General features: G+C 37.4%; 1 protein-coding gene across 2 annotated transcripts in view; it reads left to right on the forward strand.

The window, feature by feature from the left end:
- Window positions 1-22,635, forward strand: part of LOC113109126 (serine/threonine-protein kinase tousled-like 1-B) — a 56,450-nt gene that overhangs the window by 31,425 nt on the left and 2,390 nt on the right. Inside the window, exons 5-22 of one of the 2 annotated variants that reach the window (XM_026272691.1) lie at window positions 4,281-4,319; window positions 5,149-5,224; window positions 5,365-5,408; window positions 6,191-6,286; window positions 7,781-7,867; window positions 8,301-8,393; window positions 8,572-8,682; window positions 8,835-8,971; window positions 10,456-10,644; window positions 10,978-11,044; window positions 11,334-11,431; window positions 13,840-13,921; window positions 14,012-14,103; window positions 18,912-19,001; window positions 19,081-19,250; window positions 21,837-21,972; window positions 22,056-22,167; window positions 22,267-22,374. In XM_026272691.1, coding sequence (XP_026128476.1) covers window positions 4,281-4,319; window positions 5,149-5,224; window positions 5,365-5,408; window positions 6,191-6,286; window positions 7,781-7,867; window positions 8,301-8,393; window positions 8,572-8,682; window positions 8,835-8,971; window positions 10,456-10,644; window positions 10,978-11,044; window positions 11,334-11,431; window positions 13,840-13,921; window positions 14,012-14,103; window positions 18,912-19,001; window positions 19,081-19,250; window positions 21,837-21,972; window positions 22,056-22,167; window positions 22,267-22,374 — 1,827 coding nt within the window. The remainder of the gene's footprint in view (window positions 1-4,280; window positions 4,320-5,148; window positions 5,225-5,364; window positions 5,409-6,190; window positions 6,287-7,780; window positions 7,868-8,300; window positions 8,394-8,571; window positions 8,683-8,834; window positions 8,972-10,455; window positions 10,645-10,977; window positions 11,045-11,333; window positions 11,432-13,839; window positions 13,922-14,011; window positions 14,104-18,911; window positions 19,002-19,080; window positions 19,251-21,836; window positions 21,973-22,055; window positions 22,168-22,266; window positions 22,375-22,635) is intronic. The other variant, XM_026272692.1, reaches the window with a different exon arrangement.

A 22,635-nucleotide genomic window follows, 5' to 3' on the forward strand; every position in this document is an offset into this window, starting at 1 on the left:
AAACCATTCAGGGCTTTATAAGTAATAAGCAATATTTTAAAATCTATACGATGTTTGATAGGGGAGCCAGTGCAGTGTTGACAGGACTGGGCTAATATGGTCATACTTCCTGGTTCTAGTAAGAACTCTTGCTGATTGCGATCAAATAGCACACCTAGGTTCCTAACAGATGACGAAGAATTGACAGAGCAACCATCGAGTCTTAGACAGTGTTCTAGGTTATTATTACATGCAGAGTTTTGACTATAATTAACACCTCTGTTTTTTCAGAATTTAGCAGTAAGAAATTACTCATCATCCAGTTTTTTATATCGACTATGCATTCCATTAGTGTTTCAAATTGGTGTGTTTCACTGAGCTGCGAAGAAATATATAGCAGAGTATCATCAGCATAACAGTGAAAGCTAACACCATGTTTTCTGATGATATAGAGAGTAGCGGCCCTTGTACTGAGCCTTGAGGTACTCCATACTGCACTTGTCATCGATATGATATATCTTCATTCACTGCTACGAACTGATGGCGGTCATATAAGTACGATTTAAACTGTGCTAATGCACTTCCATTAATGCCAAGTGTATGTCTATGCAAAAAAATGTTGTGGTCAATTGTGTCAAACGCAGCACTAAGATCCAATAAAACCAATAGAGAGATACAACCACGATCAGATGATAAGAGCAGATCATTTGTAACTCCAAGGAGAGCAGTACTATTATACGGTCTAAATCCTGACTGGAAATCCTCACATATACCATTTTTCTCTAAGAAGGAATATAATTGTGAGGATACCATCTTTTCGTTAATTTAGCCACTATATTGAATAAATACCTGGGGTTATGTCTGTTTTCTTCTAAACGAGAAGAAAAGTAATCGGATCTAGCGGTTTTGAATGCTTTTCAATAGGATAGGTTACTTTCCCGCCAAGCAATGCGAAATACCTCTAGTTTTGTTTTCCTCTAGCTGCGCTCCATTTTTCGGGCTGCTCTCTTTAGGGTGCGAGTATGCTCATTATACCATGGTGTCATACTGGTTTCTTTAACCTTCCTTAAGCATAAAGGAGCAACTGTATTTAAAGTGCTAGAAAAGAGAGAGTCCATAGTTTTTGTTACATCATCAAGTTGTTCTGAGGTTTTGGATATGCTAAGGAATTTGGATACATCAGGAAGATAGCTTAAAAAGCAGTCTTTAGTGGTAGAAGTGATGGTTCTTCCATACAATTTTGCCTATATGAAGTTTGCACAGAACTAAATAATGATCTGAGATATCATTACTTGGCTGCATAATTTCAACACTATCAACATCAATTCCATGTGACAGTATTAAATCTAGAGTATGATTTCGACAATGAGTAGGTCCTGAAACGTGTTGTCTAACCCCAATAGAGTTCAGAATGTCTATAAATTCTGATCCCAATGCATCTTTTTCACATCAACATGGATATTAAAATCACCAAATATTAAAACTTTATCTGCAGCCAGAACTAACTTGGATGTAAAATCACCAAACTCTTTAATAAAGTCTCTATGTATAAATTAACATTATTCTATGGATAACGTTATATGAAGCACCATTACTTCAAATGAGTTGCACCCAGGTCTGTTCGGAAGCTTCAGAAAGCATGCATTTCTGGATTTGGCTAGATCATTCCCAAAGTGAGATACTTGCATAACACTGGGGAAGATCATGCTTAGAATGTAATTTTCGAGGATCACAGATATGTATGAGTAGTGGGGGTGGGCTCCTTGTCATGAGCTGTGATTGGTCTGTCCTTCGGACAGACGTGGTATAATTGATGCTTCCATTTTCTATCACGCCTGGGGCGTCTCTCATAGTGAGATACCTCGCTCTGTTCTCAGAGAACTGGGGTTATGCAAGTAACCTAACGTTTTCCTTTGCTAAAGTAAGGAATATGCCGACCTCATACTGCTCATACCTCATACTGCCATCCTCCCAAATCTTCTTCCGTGTACAACAGTGAGCACAAGCTAGATTAAAGCAGTGTGAGTGTTTTTTTTACGGATGGGCGCTTTTTATTTAACTTCTTTTGGACTGATGCATGCAACACCTGCTGAGTGACATTAAACATCTTGAAAGATCAAAGATTTTTTTTTTATATAACTCCGACTGGATTTGTCTGAAAGAACAAAGTAATATGAACCTATGATAACCTGAGGGTGAGTATTTTATGAGCTAATTTTTATTTAATTCTACACTGAAGTGTTTGCTCCAAACTGAGATCTGTAATGGATGCTCTGTTTCTAACTGCGCACGGTTGAGTCCTGATGAAAGCTGTTGTTAATAACTCAGTTCATAGTTCAGCAGATGGTGCAAAGACGTTCTGCTGTGTTTTCTTTTGAATCAAAGCGTTATACAGAGAAATTGATGCTGGTGTGTCAGTGTGACTCAGGCCGATGGTAAATGTTCCCTGTAATGAAGCTCTAGTTCTGTGTGTGCTGAGGGCTGTGCTTCTGCCTAATACTGTAGAGGATGCTGTGTCACTGTGTGTGTGTGTGTGTGTTTAGGTTTTGTAGCAGACTCAAACTGGGTTGGCATCTGTCATAAGCCACAATAGTTAAACCATCAGCAGGCGAAGCACTACACATGTGCATGCACATGCACACACACACACACACACAGCATATCATAAGGAGAATTGTTCTCCCCTCCCCCCGCACAACACACCTGCTGTGACATAAATCAGAGCAAGAGAGGAGGAGGAAGCCAATGGAGCGAGTTATGAAGGGAGAGAGAAAGTGAACTGGAAGGTTGAGAACAAACTCCTCTCATGTGGCTGTGAGCTGCTTATTATGCCAGATGTCAGACACCTAGATAGTGTAGACACACACACACACACCCATCAGACTTCCCGTAAAACCTCCATTACAGACCCACCTCAAGACTACATACACTAGATTACCCATAATCCCCTGAACGCTAATCACAGCCTCCGACACCTGCAGCCTGAAGCACATGACATGTTTAATGCAGGACGATTTGCATATTTATTATGGTTTTGAGTATATGTATATATCAAGGATTTCCATTTTAAATGACCGGAATGAAGATTACATAATCTTTATATTTCAGAAGGCTTCGTGCGCAGTGTAGTGTACTCCTCTGTAGCTTCTATCAAATGACGACTGACAGATGAAGAAGCACAGATGATGCACTGAATTATATTTGCCTTTGTATCGCGTCAGCATCTTATACTGGAGCTTTAGTAATTGATTTTCTCTGATGGTGAGCGTGTTTCTTTGTGCTGTTTGCTTTGAGCTTGTGGTCGTTGTGACCCAAAAGTGCCAGTGTGGCGCGTGCAGAACATCAATATCAGGCTGTGCTGGCTCGTTAGGGCCACCGTGACATTCTGTCATTGTCACTGAGAGCTAATTATAAACAGCAGCTTCATGTGCTGTAGTCTGCAGCTCCTGACCCACTCGCATCTAAAAACTCTTTCCTGTTTCTCCTCTACCTTTTGCTTTTCCTTTTCCTTATCCTTTTCCTTTCATCTATGTTCCTTCTCCTTTCTTATTTTGTTTTCCATTTTCTTTTCATTCTGTCTTCCTTACATTCCCCTTTTTTATTCTATCCTTTTTCTTTAATTATTTTTCATTCTTTAGCCTTATTGCTGATATCCTGTTCTCCCTTATTTTCTTTTCTTCCATTTTTTTCCTATCATATTCTTTTCTTTTACCTTCATTTTCTCCCTTTCCTATCCTCTTCCTGTATTTTCTGTCCTTCCTGTATTTTCCTCATTTACTTCCCTTTTCTTCTTCCTTATCCTATGATTTTCTCTTCATTCTGGTTTCCTGTTCCTTTTTTCTTCTCCTGACCTTTTCCTTTCATCATTTTTTTATTTTTGTTTTCTTTTGTTTCCATTTTGCTGTCATTCTCTCCTTTGTTTTCTTTATCTTTTTCTTAATTTATTTCCTCCATTGTTTTCTCATTTCTTTTTCCTCATCCTTCCATTTTTCTTTTCATTTTATTATCGTCTTTTCATTTTCATTATCCTTTCATCATCTCTTTTCCTTTTCTATTTCTCTTCCTCTCTTCCTTCTTCCTTTTTCGTCAATTTATTTTTATTTTTATTTTCCCTACCCTTTCTTCCTGTTTTCCTTTTATTTTTAATTCCCTTTTCCTTATTCTTCCATTTTCCTTTTTCCAAGAATTTCTGTCTAACCCTTTCCTTATTTGTTTTCCTCATTTCATTTTTCCTCATTTTATTGGTTTTCCCTTTCCCTTTTCCTCTTCTCTCATTCTTTCTTCCTCTTTCTCTGTTGCAGGGCTCAGATGGGAAAAGAGGAAGTTCTCCTGCATTTTCAGTAAGTCTCTCAGTCCCAGTCATGTGAGAATTGAAAAGAGACACAAATGATGCTTTTTGAGGCGCTTGGTTCAGTTACATCGGCACTCCTCTCTTTGGAAATACATGGTGTGGTTTCCAGAAAAGCACAGGCTTAGCCCACACAAGACTTCATCATTTTCTATGATAATCTCAAATTAATCTTAGATTATGAGAAATTAATATGAAGGAGTAATGTATAATATAAAAGGCGGTGTTTAACCACATCTGTTTTGGAAACACTCTTTCTTGTTTCACAGCTATGAAAAGATTAGCATTTAAATCAACATATAGATGAGGCGGCATTTCTTTTTTGTGTGTGTCTAGGACTCTGTTTATCTCTTAATAGCGTTAGTGTGTGGGTATCAAAATCTGCGCTGGGGTTTGGTGGCAGACGAGGAGGTTCAGTCCAAGCCATTGAGCGAGAACTCCTCTCTGATCAGAATACAAAGATGCCCTTGGCAGCACACCCCTCTTTGTCTGTGCTGAAAAGAGCAGGATATTTCTGCATCCTTTCCCCAGCGAGACAGAAAATAGACTGCGATTATTGGTCCAGGCCCTGGATTATGCACTCTCACATTAGGGATATTCTTAGAGTCATTTAGACTCAAGAGTCATTAAATACAGTTTGAAGACACACAGTATGTCTCGTTATACTATTCAGAGATTTGCGATTTGCTCTCGGGAGACGATGAATTTAAATGCGCTGTTCATTGCTTGCTGAGGCCAGCGTTATTGTGCATCGGGTGCAAAATAAGACCTGAATAAATTCATAACAAATGGTGTATGAATGTAATGTTTCTCATTTATAGACTCCTGAAAAGAAGCACTCTGAATCATCACGGGGCAGGAAGAGGAAAGCTGACATCCAGTCAGAGAGCAGTCAGGGTAAACCATTCTCTCTCTCTCTCTCTCTCTCTCTCTCTCTCTCTCTCTCTCTCTCTCTCTCTCTCTGTTTTCTAGTATGTTCTTTACGTTTAGCTTAATATGCTTTATCATACATCTTTTTTTATTATTTTCTCTCATAGGGAAGTCCGTCATTCGGGGACCCAAAATTAGTGATTATTTTGATGTGAGTATCTGTCAGTAATTTGTGGGGAAGCTAATGAAAGCAGATGATAAATTATTGGCATTGGCTCAATGAAAGCGTAACTGATATGTAGTGTTTTGCAGCTTGGATGATGTTGTTTTAAAAACACGAAATCATATTTGCAGCACACTTAACAACCTTTTCAAGCAAAACAGAAAATGATGTAGGGTGGACTTCATTTCTTAAGTGACGTAATTGGATAGTGAAGAGTAGTATTTTTATAATAAATGTTAAATATGAATACAATTAATGTTATATTCTGGTAACATCAAAGTCATTTCGGAAGTGGTGAAAGATTTTACATTGATCAAAGACACTTCTGATGATAAAGCTAATGAGTCAGACACAATAAGGATTTTTTTTTATTTTATTCACAAATTTACATGAATTGAAAATGGATCGGTGTGATTCAAATTTGAACCAGTTTTGCTATATCAGGACGATGCTCAAACTGAACCAAGTTTTAAGTGTGGCGTTTTTATAATTCTCTCCACATTAAGCTAGGAAAGCAGAAAGTGTTTTAACATTACGCCATCACCTTTGAAAACTATAATGACATTTGTCATCTAGTCACCCTCATGTCATTCCAAACTCAAATGGTTTTTCTTCACTCGGAGTGAAAAAAGTTGCTTTTCCATGCAATGACAGCATTATCAGTAGCTGTCAAACTCCAAGAAGCACAGTCTGTGTGGTGTTCAGTGGAGTTGTGTCTAGAGCTGCTTACATTAAAAGCACGTGATTTGTTTATTTCCCTCTATCTGTAGTTTCAGGCTGGTAATGGGTCCAGTCCAGTTAGAGGTCTTCCACCAGTCATCCGCTCACCCCAGAACTCACATTCCCACTCTGCACCGGGATCCAGCGTACGTCACACACTCCTTCATACCCTGCTTACACCTGCTGCTGTTAAGAGATGCGTCTCTGGTGAACACTTGTGATCAGATTCTCTGATTTCACCACTCCATGCTTATTGTTATGAGCAGATTCTAAAGTATTTTAGTGCAGTATCTGTATTAACAGAACTTCGAATGTGTGATGCTTCATGTCAGGGTGCTCTTAATGCTAATTAGGGGAAAATACATGTATTTGTGCAGGAAATGTTTGATAGAGGTCTTTCATGTGTGGAACCCTCTGTCTGGGCAAACCTTAGGATGCTATTGTGAACACATCTGAAAAATAAGGGATGCTAGTCTTTGATAAACTTCACAGACTTCACTTAACGTGCACATGAGTGTCTAAAAGACAGAACACGGTAGAATAGGAGCATAATAAATAGTAACTGGAATAAAATATATATTTTGCTAAATTATTTAGCATCCACAAGGTGTCTTCCACCAACTTCACTGTAAACTGTTATATTACTAATACAGTGTGTTGCAGCAGTATTGACAGACTTTATTTATTTACAGAGAGAGAGAGAGACATACTCCGTAATCTACTGTTTAATAAAAAAGGGAAAAAAACAAGTTTGTTGTTTTAACCCGCTGTACTGGAAACATACTGAACCTTCACATTAAAAGCAAGTTGATTGTTGAAAATTTTAGTGTAACATTACACCACCATTATACCGTATGTGCAGCAGGATTTAAAGTGTCAATGTTAATTAATTGTAAAGGCTCCACTACACTAAGTATTAGTGTAGTGGAGAGAAACAGAGGCTACTACACACACTAGATTAACTGTGACAAATGAACCAAACAGCGACCCTTTATTTCCACCAAATAAATGCCCCAAGTGGATTGTGTGGGAGCATTTTGGGTACATCATGGTGTCATTTAAATATTGCCTTAAAAAACTGCTGCTAAAGAGCGAAAAATCACAAGGGATAATACATGGCTAGCTGTGCACTGAACAATTTTAAAAACCAAAATCACTTGATGCTTGTTGGCTTCTCATTCTGTCCGCTTCAGACCAGATGAAGTAGTGCACAGAGATCACACTTACTTGAATTAATTTATTACATTGATCGATCAAGAGCGAGAGAGAGAGGTGACAGTTTCTTGTTTTTTTTTTCACCGTTTCCAAGTTTTCCAAGGACTTTTGGTTGTCTCTATTATTATTATTATTATTATTATTATTATTATTATTTTGTGCCGTGTTCTATTATTGGTTACGGTGTTCTTTCTGGTTCAAAAGGCAGCAATAAATAACACTTTAAAATCTAAAGACTGTTCATGTGAATTTATATACTAGTAATGTTTTGAAATGAATAAATGCATAATAATTGTAATAATCGAGCAACCATGATTATTCCTCATACTATAATCATACTAACTAATCTATAATCGTTGCATCCCTACTGCAATGGTACTATGACATTACAGTACAGTCTAATGTTGTACAATGTTGTGTTTCAGACCCGGCAGAGCAGCTCGTCCCCCACTAGTCTGTGTTTTGTGGACTCTATGATTTCTACGAGACCGATGGCGGTCAAGAGTGTTCAGGTAGGACTTACTGTCAAATAACAAGAATCTCATTGCCAGTCGTTTTAGAACAATTAATAATTTAAGTGGATTTTTGTAGTTAGCATAATACTCTTCTTAGTAAACAAGTCTGCTAACTTTTGAAAAGTGGATTTTTTTTTTTTTTTTTTTTTTTTATTTAGCCTTTTTTTATGGCTGTCATAAATTACTTTGAGTTGAAATGTGCCTGGGATAATGATAAAACAATAAAATGTACCAATTTAAGGCATTTGGAAAGAAGCACAAATAAGTTAATGCATGGTAAAAGGTTTTCATGACTATTGTCATTTAATTTTCATATAACAAAAAAAAAGTGAAATCCGTTTTGATCACAAATGAAGTCCTGTAACATAAAATGACTATTTGAAGAATATCTATCATAAGTTGTTGAATTTGTCGTGTGTTTGTCCTGTAGACTGACCTGACTGTGGTAAAGCTGGCCACCATAGAGAGCAATAAAAACCTGGACCTGGAGAAGAAGGAGGGCAGGATAGACGATCTTCTGCGGGTGAGAGGAGATTATTCATTTAATTAATAAGAATGATTCCAAAACAAATTTGCTGTAAACTCTTTTGATTTGAAATCATCCGTGTCCTGCAAATTTTAAGTGCATCAGATTTGGTGTAATCCTAACTTTGAAAATAAACGTTATATAAATATGTACTTTTTCTTCCTCTTTGGTGCAGGCAAACTGTGATCTTAGGAGACAAATAGATGAGCAGCAAAAGCTTCTAGAAAAGTACAAGGAACGTTTAAACAAGTGCATCACCATGAGCAAAAAACTTCTGATTGAGAAGGTGAAGCATCCTGGTGATATTCCAGAAACCTTTTGAATGTGAAAATACCCAGTGCTCATCTGTAAATGTTCACGGTTGCGGTGTAATGCCATCATTATAGTTTCAACAGTAAACTGAATGAGATTGTTCTGAAGCTGTGTGTGTTTGTCCAGAGCACACAGGAGAAGCAGGCATGTCGGGAGAAGAGCATGCAGGATCGACTGCGTTTGGGTCATTTCACCTCTGTGAGACACGGAGCCTCGTTTACAGAGCAGTGGACAGACGGCTACGCCTTCCAGAACCTCGTCAAGTAAGACGCTTAATGAAGATTGACAGCACAAGCCCAAAGTAGACTTCTGTATTTGCACATGCAGTCCTCTCTAGCTTTATAAAAGCAGACACTACTATGCATGTGTGAACACTTTACGATACCTTGGACTAAAGTCCCTCAACAATTGTCAGTTTTCAAGGCAAGGCAAGTTTATTTATATAGCACATTTCATACACAATGGTAATTCAAAGTGCTTTACATAAAAGAAAGTAAAATAATCATGAAGAAAAAATATTAACAAAAATAAAACAAGCAATTTTAAAACTTTTAAAATGATTAAAACATTTAAAAACAGTTAGGAAATGATTTTACATAAAAAAATAAAATAAAATAAAACAGTAAAAAAATTGTGCAATCAGTTCGGACATTGCACAGTGCTCATTCAATAAATGCACAGCCAAAAAGATGCGTTTTGAGTCTAGATTTAAATGTTACTAGTGTTTTAGCACATCTGATCTCTTCTGGAAGCTGATTCCAACTGTGGGCAGCACAGTAACTATGCACTTGCTTATTTCACTCAGATTATCTATAGTAGGTTTCTTGTTTATTTACTTGTATCAAATTAAAGGTCATAAAAAGTCTTAAATTGTAGAAGAAAGTCTTAATTATGATTTCAGGAGGTCTTAAAATTGGATATGGACCAGAATTGCCACACATATTAATGTGATGATTAAACTTTAAAGGGATTTGATTTCATTAAATGCACATCAAAGTCAGCTGCTGCTGCTTTGTGTTCTGCTGTTACTGTGGAAACGGTTCTATTTGTGCAGTTCCGAAAGCGCCTCCTGCTGGCAGAGAATGAATGTGTAGTTTCTATAAGCCTGTTGTTGTGAGTAGGGTATTCCTGCAATAGCAGACTGCATTCCTATAGGTTTTTTTTTTTTTTTTTTTTTTTTTTTTTGTATGCATGTATCAGCGGCTCACATACTTTTTTTTAAAGCACTTGTTGCTATTCAATTCTGTGTATTATTATTTTTAAGGAATTATGTAGTTGTTTAATTGTTTAAATGTAATATTTAACCTAATATATTTCTATATAAATTCATGTTGTAAATTCAGTTTTAATGGAAAGAAAGACTTGTGAATGTGCGAGACTTCAGTTTATTAGCTTGTGATGTGTGACCAGTTTAAAATGCAGTAAAATGTAAAACAATTGCAGTACAAATTAGTGTGATTTATTAGTACTTTGTAAAATAATTTGAATACGCATACTAATAAACAACATCTAGCATCACAGTGAACTGTTTTGCACAGCTGATTAGGCTAAATTGTGATTGCTGACACCCCCTTGAACACTCAAGTTCACAGCAGCTCTTACAATAGGGTCCTAGAAACGCAGTCTAATTTCATTTGCGCAGGTCTTAAAAAGTCTTAATTTTGAGCTTAAAAGTCCTGCAGCAGCCCTGATTACAGGTTACAGATTTGCCTGTATGAACTGTTTCTCATTGCCTGTTTTTATGCAGACAGCAGGAATGGATCATTCAACAACGTGAAGAAATCGAGAGACAGAGGAAACTGTTAGCTAAGAGAAAGCCATCATCAGCCAGCAGCTCACAGTCGCCCAGCACCATCTCTGAGCCCAAACCACGCAAGACCAAGGCTGTGAACGGCGCCGAGAACGACCCTTTCCTCAAACCAAGCCTCCCTCAGCTGTGAGTGCTGCTGAAAACTGCAGCGAAATCACTAACATTCACAAATAACTGCCTTGAAAATCCTTTAGAAGATCTTTGAGCTGGAAGTCAAAGTTTTTTAATACTCTCTTGAATGACATGTTTCTGATGAATTGCAGGACTTGATTTATTAGGTTCATTTAGATGATGTTTTTTTTTTTTCTGCTTCATCACAAGTCTCTAAGAAACCAGTGTGGAGAAATTGCATCAGCTTCTTCCAAATTGTGATTGTTTTGCACTCTTCGACAGTCAGATCTTCCTAGCCCATTACATGTGTTGAGGTTTTTTAACCCTGTTCCTCTGATGCTCCTGCAGGCTAACTTTAGCTGAGTACCATGAGCAGGAGGAGATTCTCAAACTGAGACTCGGCAATCTTAAAAAGGTCAGTGGCTCCTGTATGATTTAGATCAGAACATAAAAAAATATATATAATAATAATAATGTCTGTCTTTGTTTCTACAGAAGTACTCCAAAGAGTAGCATATACTTTTGTAACATTGTCAATGTCTTTACTGTTACTTTTGATCGATTAAATGTGTCTTTGCTTATTAAAAGTATTATTTCTTTAAAAAACAGCATTACTTTTCAAAAAAGCAGAAGTGGCAGAATACACCACAATATGATTTTACATATGTATGTTTTTGTTTCTTAATGTGTTTGTGCCTTTGTAGGAGGAGGCAGAGATTCAGGCTGAGCTGGAGAGGCTGGAGAGGGTGCGAAATCTTCACATCCGAGAGCTGAAACGAATAAACAATGAAGACAGTTCACAGTATGTACCCACACTACGATCAGCCTATGATCTTTTTCATTTCATTTTGTCATCTTTACTAGACATTGACTCCTCATATTAACAGCACTGCCATGAGTTTACTGACTGTAAAGGGTCCACATTCAACACATTTGTGACCCTGGAGCACAAAAGCAGTCATAAGTAGCACTGGTATATTTGTAGCAATAGGCAAAAATACATTGTATGGGTCGAAATTAAAGATTTTTCTTTTATGCCAAAAATCAAGATATTAAGTAAAGATCATGTTCCATGAAGATAACAAGTAAATTTCCCACCATAAATAGAACAACTTATTTGTTGATTAGTAATACGCCTTGCTAAGTACTTAATTTGGACAACTTTAAAGGTCCTATGACATGAACATTTTACTTTCTGAGGTTTTTTAACATTAATATGAGTTCCCCTAGCCTGTATATGGTCCCCAAGTTTCTAGAAATTTGAATCGGTGTAAATTGAGATTTTTCTATCTTTCTCTGCCTTTGAGAAAATGGAAGCTCAACCGGGCTGATCTTGAATCTCCTCGTTGTGACGTTGTAACGAGAATTGTTACCTCCCCTTTCTCTGCTTTGCCCGCCCAAATATTTACATACAGTTCATTAATGCCTGATCTGTGATCAGTGATTTCTGATGTGTAGCTAATCATTCAAGTTCACACAGACTTTCTTTCTAAATCGTTTAATACTGTTTATGCATCAGTGAATCAAGCCAGTGACTAAACGATCAACTTCACGTTGTTTCTCTTAGTAGCATGAAACAAATCTGTTATTTAAATTGTGATTTAACTACAGAGAGCGATCAAAGAAAGCTCGCTTTTTTCCGGAGCTGTTACACATCGCGAGTATATCTGCACACTTGCCCAAACTGCCGTTACAATGAATGATGCTGTTATGCTGCACAACGGAGCTCTTACTGTGTTCATGTGTTTGCTGTTAGCTGTGGTGAAAGCATTTTGTGAGATTAAACGTGTTGCAATAATGACGAGATCACTGCATCCACGCGATAAACAGACTCTGTCTACTCAATGCTCATCACTGCAGCCTTTCATGTGATGGGGAAAAGATCGAAAAAATAATTATATAATCAACACTTCCACGATTCGTTAATCTCGACAGCTGTAATAGTAATATATATTGTGACGAGTCAGCTGCCTCCTCCCTGATTGTCACCGGCACCCCGTCCTAAATCGCCGCCCTTCACCAGGCTCCCGACTGGAGTGGGTGTGTGAGAGGAGGGGCGCTGGACGAGTCAGGGCTGGCGGCGTGTGATGGGGCACACCTGAAGGGAATGGAGCCTCATCACCGCCGCTGTTTAAAAGCCCAACGCGCCTCTCCTCGAGAGACCGGTCTCTTCCCCGTGCATGCACGCTGGTGTCCTCGTGGGTCCAGGAAGGGTGCGTTGAGGGACTCCCGCGCCACAAGAGACGTGAGCTGCCGGACCCACTATCCGGAAGAGAACCGCACCCGTTTACACGGCCGACGGGCCAGGATGCCGGGCTGTCCATCCCCTGCCAGCGCCGCGGCCAACGAGAGTGATGCGGCCGCTAGAGGAAGCCGCCGCCCCTCGCGCCCCGGACCGAAGAGGGGAGCGCGTGCGGCCACCGGACTCCGCCCCTTACCTGGACCCTTCCTCAATGAACACTGCCCAACCCACACGAACCCTGCAGCACGACGAGGACACCAGATTCCCTGTTTATTTTGGACACCCTTCCCCTTTGGCCACTTTTATCCCATGTTTTATTTGAGTTTTGTTAATAAAAGCCTCTCCGAGGCCTGACGCCACGCCCACTGTGTCTGTCTTGTGCTCCTCCCGTGACAATATATATATATTTGAGAGGGGTTTCACATGTAATATGCATTCGAATGCAAAGATGTCAGCCAATCACAACAGTTGTGGTTTACTCTGAGTCTCACAGCAGACGCGCCCCTTCAAACAGAGCATTCAAGCCAGAGGGCTAATGTCAGGATATAAAAATGCTTTTTATTTCTAAATTTTAAATGTAAAAATCATACTAACAATATAAATACACCTAAGGACACATTAAAAAGCGTTTAAAGAAAAGGAAATAAGCCATGTCATGGGACCTTTAAAGGTGATTTTCTCAATATTTAGATGTTTTTTTGCACCCTCAGATTGCAGATTTTCAAATAGTTGTATCTCAGCCAAATATTGTCCTCCTAACAAACCATACATCAATTAAAAGATTATTTACTCAACTTTCAGATGATGTAGAAATCTCATTAAAAAAAAAACTGACCCTTATGAATGGTTTTGTGGTCCAAGTTCACATTTTATAAATTTTTGTTTGTTTCACCAAAACATGAGTTAGTTTTACATGATTATTTTCCACCGACCGTCCCCTTTTCTCCTATTGTTTTCTTCTTTCTCAGATTCAAAGACCATCCCACCCTGAATGAGCGCTACCTGCTGTTACATCTGCTGGGCAGGGGGGGCTTCAGTGAGGTCTACAAGGTACCCTTACCCCTCATTTATAACCCAGCCTGATATAAGCTGACCTTTGAGAAAGAAAAACATCGTTTGATTCATCATTCTGCTCTTCAGGCGTTTGACTTAATTGAGCAGCGCTACACTGCTGTGAAGATTCATCAGCTCAACAAAAACTGGAGAGAGGAAAAGAAAGAAAATTACCACAAGTATGTTCCTCCTCTCTGATGCTATTCAAGGAAATGTTTTTGTTAAATCTGTATAGGGCCCTATGATTTCTGGGATATGGAAAACAAGGACTGAATCCAGGCATGAAAATGCAGGTTCACTGTATAACGCAGAATGTCATAGAATTTGTCAAATTTTGGATGAATAAATCAAAAGTAGGTTAGTACACTTAAAGCAGAACACGATATGGACTAGTGTCTGTGAATATTAAACCGCAAAAAGACTATTTAAGGACCAATCCTGTGTTTTCTGCACGTCTCGTTGTGAAGGAACGGCGCAGACAGAAACGTAAAGGTCTTCACAGCAACCCGTCAAAATAAAAGTCTGGTTTAACTTGAAGAAACTGACAGAAATGTTTTACTTGAGCCAATATAAAGATCTATATTAATATAATATAATAATGCTGTTAAATTGTGTAAATTTCATTACATTTTTTCATTTCATTAAAACAAAAAAAACATGATCCAGGAAAATAAAATGGGAAACTCTGAATTTGAAAAAAAAATCTAATGGAATTTAGGGAAATTATAAAATGGATTTCATAGGGCCCTACATCTGTGGCATGCTGCCCATCACAAGTGAGGAATTAGATTTCAGAGAGATTGCATAAACGGGGGAAAAAAAACTCTAACAGGGTAGATAGACATCATGTGAAATTTGACCGAAAGAGAGAGAAGAAAAAAGCTGTACAATCCGTTCGGTATGTTGTTGTGAACCTTGAAGATGATCATCTGCATGTTAGTGTTGGGCGATATGGTCATTTTTCAAATCGTCATATCGTCAGCCCGTGAGATTGACGATACACGATATTATCGTGCATGGGTGGAGCAAGAGAGAGACTATCTGTACTTATCATATCATAACTATTTGGTGTTTTAAACCGAGCAGGTGCGCGAGAAAGAGAGCCTATGGAATCACCTATAATGGAAAAAATATACTTTCAAACATACTGATAAACTAACGTTAAATATAAAAATACTATATTTAAAACAGCTAGTTCATATATAGTCATACGCTGCTGTAGGGCTGGGTGATATATCGAATATCAGCGATAGTATCGGAATAATTTTGACGACGATGTAAAATTTGAATATATCGGGAATATTGAATATTTCAAATTCAAGCATACTTTCCCAAAAGAACGCGCCGAATGTCCAAAAAAGGAACCTGTAACTGCTGACTGCTCTACGCCCTTCTACTACGAGAGCTTAATGATAGCTGTTGCCAGATAACAAGAGTTTAAATCTCCGAAACAGAGCTCCACTGTTACAAGGATACATTTTCTGCCCGGTGTTTGCTTATTTTAAGCAATCTGGCAACCATGCGCACGTGCTCACTCCTCATTGCGGAAGAGCCGCCGACGATAATCTGAAAACACTAACAAGCTGGAATTGAGCGATCTAATGAAAGCGTCGTTCAGCCGGTCTGTGTTCTGTCGTGAGATCTCAACTGTATTGTTTACATTTGTGATCGCAAAATAAATGCACTTACTCGACCGCTGATGTTTGAATAGAGAAACATAGGCTATGGCCATTTCGAATTACTATTGGGGAATTTCACTGATATGTTTACCAGTTTCCATACTATAGACAGAGAGAATGCAAAAGTCTTTGGTATTCATTTATATATATATATATATATATATATATATATATATATATATATATATATATATAAGAAATAGCTATGTGCTTCAGCAACTAGCTCCCCATCTAAGAGGGTTTTTAATGTCAGTAGGAACATAGTTTCATGCCACAGAGCTTCTCTTAAAACTGCAGACAGTTGACAGACTTGTGTTCTTAGCTTAAAAACTTGTTAAAAAAAGTAAAATAAAATACTTATCCCAGTTGCATAGTTTAAATTGTGAATTGCATGCACTAAAAAGTTGACAGAATGCACTTTCTGTACTTAATTTGCACTGCTTCAGTTACATATAGACCTACATGTATTCATTTAATAAAAAGCAGTAAGTGATCTCTTGGTCTAGATTTTTTTTAACGGCTTAAATTAGCTGTTTAATCTAAATAGTTTTTTTTTTTTTTTTTTTTAATGGGCAAAAGAATATCATGTTTTTTTTGTTATTATTTAAATGCAAATGCAAACATATTGAGATATATATCGAATATCGTAAAAATTTTGACAATATCGAGATATCATTTTTTTTTATATATCACCCAGCCCTACGCTGCTGTCATATCGTGCGTCCTGTGACAAATCTGCCACATCTACGGAAGTCTAAATGTTCTGCAAAATCAGTCAACAATGAAAATCAATAGTACATTTAATTTAAAGTACAACAGTTTAACACTAATATTGGACATAAACGAACATGTTAAATATTAACTATTCAAAAGACATATTTGGAGTAAAGTTTAATTGAACCGCTGCATCAGTCATACAGCGCTCCGGACCGCGTGCCTCATGACGAGACCGACGCACCGCCACAGAAACAAGAATGAGATGCACTCTAACATAACTGTGGCATTACACTCAGTTAGTGAGGACTCGTTTAAAATAGTGCACATATACAAGCTGTTCAGATTACTTGTTAAAGTGCAATGAGATACCTTATATCTGCAGACGATGTATGTCTGTTACTGGATGAAGACGTTGTAACGGCCAAAACTCTGTATTTTGCATGCATCACATTATAGTGTGGTGTGCATAAAATATAGTGCTTCTCATGTAGGGCTGGGACAACGCAAAACGCAAAATTTGCACATCGATTTGTCAGACCCAAAACAAAAATGGCGGCCTCGGAGAGTAGAAGCAACTCGACTCGCTCCTCAGACTTTCAGACGTGCAAGATGACACGCACTCATTCCTCTAAAGCAGTAATTCTCAAAGTGTGGTCCGCGGACCACTAGTGGTCCGCCATCGCCCCCTAGTGGTCCGCGAAACGATGACCTAAACTAGGCAAGTGTTTGGAGCCAGACATTGATGTGTGATAAGCAGCACCACCCGTCTCATTAATATTCACGTTAAGTTTTAGATGGAAATCTCAAAATCTAGAATCCACAGATCTATTAGTTTTGTAATGTACTAGTTTTTGTTTCATGTGTAAAATCCCAGTAATTTCAGTGATATTGGACATTAAGGGGAACATTCTTTTCAGCATTTTATTGTTAGCATAGTTACAACCATAGACTTCCTATACCCACCACCTCAGTTTTAAACTAATGGCTCTTTGGAATGGCATTAAGTGGGACCTAGGCTGTTACAGTATGTTTAATTGCAGTTTTTTTTCCACATGTGCAGTTTGTTGTTCATATTAAGCTGCAACTCATTTCACATTTACTTTTTCAAATTAAAAAAAAATGTATATAATAATTTCTGATCATATTATTGCATTTGTGTTTGAATAATTAGTTTTTTACTTGAAACAGTTGCATAATAAACTTAAATTTAGCTTCCTATTTTGGTGGTTTTTGGGGGCGTGTTAGAGTGGGATTCTGTTAGGTGGTCCTCAGAAAAAAATTGGAAGATAAAGTGGTCCTTGTGCTGAAAAAGTTTGAGAAACACTGCTCTAAAGCAGCGGTTCTCAATTGCAGTCCTCGCGCCCCACTGCTCTGAACATTTTGAACGTTTCTCTTAGCGCTTCAGACATTTGTTCTATTCGAACATAAGTGCCCTGCGAAGTGGTCATCACAGGATATTCAGCCATGATTCCAGTTTGAAGCGAACGTAGCTATATGTTCCAATCAAAGTGCATTGAAGTGTGCAAGACGTGTATTTAAATTGTATTGATTTACAGAGGTATATGATGTCACACTTCAAGGTTTTTATTGAATGTTACCTCTGACTAAGAAAAGCATTATTTTGCACTTGTATAATGTTTTATTTTGGAATTTTAAGATCAATAAACATATATTGCAATGTTAAGGAATTCATGTTTTTTTTCATTCAGATATGTAAATCAACATGTATAAATTGCTATTAGTCAATTAATGGGGAGATAATCGATAATGGAATCGGACTGGAAAAAATAATCGTTAGATTAATCGATGCATCAAAAAAATAATCGCTAGATTAATCGTTTATCCCAGCCCTATTCTCATGTATCAGTCTTTAAAAGAAGGACTACATGAGAACCACTATGGTTAAGTTCGGTCTGCTGCCTTGTCTCTGCTTGTTGTTATTTTGTCTGTACTTTATTTGTAACGCCAAGAAAGAGTTGATCTCTCATGTATGAGAAGGCGGCGTTGTCGTGTAGCAGCCATTAAATGTGTGGGACACCAACTCCTTGTTTCCTATCTCTTTCGTTTCATGGATTTTTTAACGAGTTATCAGTGTCAAAGCATTACAACTTTGACGAATACAGGCTCTAATCCTCTATTGTGGTGTGTGGGGGGGTGTGTGTGTGTGTGTGTGTGTGAGAGTGAAATTCGGTGCTGAAGTGAAATAGCTGGGCAGTTTGATAGCCGAACTATAATTGGCCGTCTAATAAGAATAATAATAGTTATTATTATTATTATAATCTAATACATTAATAGCAGAATGAGCCTATAATATTGTCTTGATTATAGACAGAGAAATCTGCTTATGTCAATATCTCTGACTAACGTCGATACACTATACTATCGTATCGTATCGTATAAAAATGTTAAAAAATAACCTTTTTCATTATGCTGTCATGTTTTGATTGGGTTTTATTGTGTTAGCTGTTTTTTTAAAGATATATTTTTTTTAACCTAGTCAAAATAACCTTACTGCGTCTGTGTCTCATGACGCTGTTCGCCTGGGTCTCCCCACTGTTGGCCATGTTAACCCGTGCCTCTGTTCTCTGCAGACACGCTTGTCGGGAATACCGAATACATAAACAGCTGGATCATCCCAGAATAGTGAAACTGTACGACTACTTCTCCCTGGACACAGACACGTGAGTTAGCTCCAGCCCTGCACAGTTCAGCTTTCAACCGTCCGAACACATCCGTGACATCAGTTTCTGTTTCCCGCAGGTTTTGCACGGTTTTGGAGTACTGTGAAGGAAATGATCTGGATTTCTACTTGAAACAGCACAAGCTGATGTCTGAGAAAGAAGCTCGCTCTATCGTCATGCAGATTGTTAATGCTCTACGATACCTGAACGAGATCAAGCCACCCATAATACACTATGACCTCAAACCCGGTGAACACATTCTCTGCGTTTTACTTCACACACCAGCCTAACACTCAAATACGCAAAGTTGGTATTATTATTTTTGTATATACGCAGGTTATATACAGGTTGGTTTTTAACCTGTATGTGGGTCAAAGACGTTAAGATGTCCGCATCAAAAGAAATGTACAAAAGTGATTTTGTGTCCATAGAAAGCACATTAAATGTAAATAAAATGTCTACGTTTAAGGTTTCAAATAAGTTTTTGGAGAATAAAATGTCAAAATTTGGTTAAAATAATGATACATTGTCATTCAGTGTAACACAATATTTATGCAAAAATTCTAACAACATGCTTATTCTGACGTGTACATATTAAAATATCTAAAAGAATAATGGAGCATACTAAATTTTATTGCGTTTTAAATTCGTAAAAAATTCTTACTGACAAACGGGCAAAACCTAGGATAGTGGCAAATTATAAAAATTTAAAATTACAACTCATTAGTGTTTGGGGTGAAAGTAATTAGTCTTTTAATATGTCATAAATTGATTTTTGTTGTAAATATTCCTGACAAGATTGTTACACTGAATGACATTTTACTGGGTGTCTTCTGTAAATCAGGGGAAAATGTATGATATTTATTTTTTGCTCAGAAAAACAAAAAAAAATTGCAATTACGGTAAATAAAACAGAAAACGTTTTGAAATTTTTTGTGGGGGAAAACTACAACAGTTTAAAGCAGTATTACACTTTTTTTTTTTTTTTTATGGTTAAACACTTTTTCGTCTTTGACCCATGTGCATTTAGATATATATACCACGTGTATACCGTTTAAAACCGTTGAGAAATATATATGCAGTTATTATAATTTATTTCTTTTTAATATAGTAAAAACGACAAATAAAAGTGCCACATTATTCTTCAGAAATAATTTTAATAATCAGATTTTCTGCTTGAAAAACAAAAAACATTGCTTTATATCAGTGCTGAAAACTGTTGCACTGCTTTATATCTTCGTAGAAAATGTAATGATACTTTTTCAGGATTAATTGATATGTAGAACGTTTAACCCTTGTGCGGCCCTCATTTGGGAGTCCACTCAGGGTCTTCATGGTCAAAAGTGACCGGACACCTGAAATGTAACTTTTTTGCCCCCCCCCAGTAAAATCAGTGGAATATATTTTTATTCAATAAAATGTTCTCAAAAAACAAAAGAAAAAATATTAAGGTATTAATTCCTATTTATGCAATAATTTTTCTCATAGAAAATAGTACATAATTTTTTTTTCTAATTTTTCAAAATTATTTTCAAATTAATGTTGTATTTCAGATTAAACCAGAGACTAGGCCTTTCAAATACATTTTTTTGAAGATTTTTTAGCGCCACCTGGTCAGAGCAAAGAAAGAAAAACATGTAAGTGCATGGTGCAACCACTTATTACCAGTATAGGAATTTATAGAGAGGCTTATGAATTCCCTTATTGTTTTTGGACATAATTGCTTACTCATATTAAGTAGTGGACTTGAATATATATTAATACATTCTAAAGAGTACTTTTTGTATATTTTTTATATTTCTTCTGTTATAAATAATGATTTCATGCATTATTTGCATTAAAGTTTTTGCATTATGATTGCAATCAAACCTGAACATATTGTTCAGTGGCACAGAGCTCCTGCAAAAAAATAAAAAATAAGAATCCTCAGAATGGTGCAAAGGACCAAGTCTGAGTTTCTAAGTGCACTGACAAACCCAAGAGGCAGCGCTTGCTTCTCATCGCTGTTTTACAGACAGCAGGTCATAGGTGTGTGTGTGTGTGTGTATGTGATTATTTAGAGTGTCATACCTTCACTGCTGTTAGATTTTCTCTGCATTATGACTGAATTATTGAATGGATTTCACATTCTCAAAACTTTGCTCTGTGTTACAGACACAGTAGTTCATAGGTGTATATGTGTAAGTATGTGTGTGTGTGCATCTGTGTGTGATTGCATGTGTCAATATCACACTCTTGATGTTTTATAGTGTCATCCCTTCACTGCTGTGCACTTTTTTTCAGTTTTGTGATCGATTTGTAGATTGTGTACACACATATTCTCTGAATTGTTGTATTTTTGTCTATTTCCCATTCATTTCCTATGGACGGTCATTTTTGACCGAAGACCCTGAGTGTTACTATTTTTTTACGCCCACTTAGACTGTTCGAATCATGCCCTCAATTTTTTTGTGCGTTCACACCCCAAATGCCATGAAGGTCACCGCATTTCATATCATTCCGATGAAGCTGTGATTTTTAACATTTCAAAACGTAAAATATTCTGGTCAGAAATGACCGAAGACCGCACAAGGGTTTTAAAACAACAGCTTTATATATCTTTCAGAATTTTTTTAATTTTTTAATTTTTTTCACTTTTGATCAGTTTAATACAGCCTTGCTGAATAAAAGTATTGATTTCTTAAAAAAAAAATACTTATATAACTAACCGACCTCAGACTTTTGAATGGTAGGATATGTATTATCCCCCCACCCCTATTATGCATATGTGAAAGATATAAAAAAGATATCCAGTATAGGGGATGTGTATTTATTTGTGTGTGTGGTTGTGTGCAGGGAATATTTTACTGGTAGATGGAAATGCATGCGGAGAGATAAAGATCACAGATTTCGGACTGTCTAAAATCATGGACGATGACAGCTATGGAGTAGATGGGATGGACCTGACCTCACAAGGGGCAGGCACTTACTGGTAACACACACTCAGATCCTCCAACACTTCTGCTTTAGCCTGTTAAAGCATGTAACTCAGTCGTGTCTTGTTTCGGCTGTAAGGTACTTACCCCCCGAGTGTTTTGTGGTGGGTAAAGAGCCTCCAAAGATCTCCAATAAGGTGGACGTCTGGTCTGTGGGTGTCATATTTTTCCAGTGCCTCTATGGAAGAAAGGTGAGGAGCAAATATCTGAACGAATGAGAATGGGAATTTTCCTGATTTTTAGTACGCTGCAGTTATGTTTAACCTCGCAATCTTGATTTGTTTCTCTAGCCATTTGGCCATAACCAGTCCCAGCAGGACATCCTGCAGGAGAACACCATCCTGAAAGCCACAGAGGTTCAGTTCCCTTCCAAACCCGTCGCCAGCAACGAGGCCAAGGTCAGTTCAGATGTGCTTTGAAAAACAGTCCGTATGAAATGTTGTATTGTAATTATGGAGCAGAGTTTGTGTGCTTGACATGACACTGACGCAGGTTCTGCTTCCTCTAAAACAGTAGCACTTCAGTGAATAAAAAGTTGTTGAGGAGGTGAACTGAAACGTTCGTAAATCAAACACTGCTGTACGGTTCATTCATAAAATGCTAAAATATCAAGTTTTCATCGACTAGAACGAATAAAATACTTAAGGGTAAAAACTAGA

The sequence above is a fragment of the Carassius auratus genome, chromosome 9, assembly GCF_003368295.1.
Source record: "Carassius auratus strain Wakin chromosome 9, ASM336829v1, whole genome shotgun sequence".
NCBI classification, from domain to species: domain Eukaryota; kingdom Metazoa; phylum Chordata; class Actinopteri; order Cypriniformes; family Cyprinidae; genus Carassius; species Carassius auratus.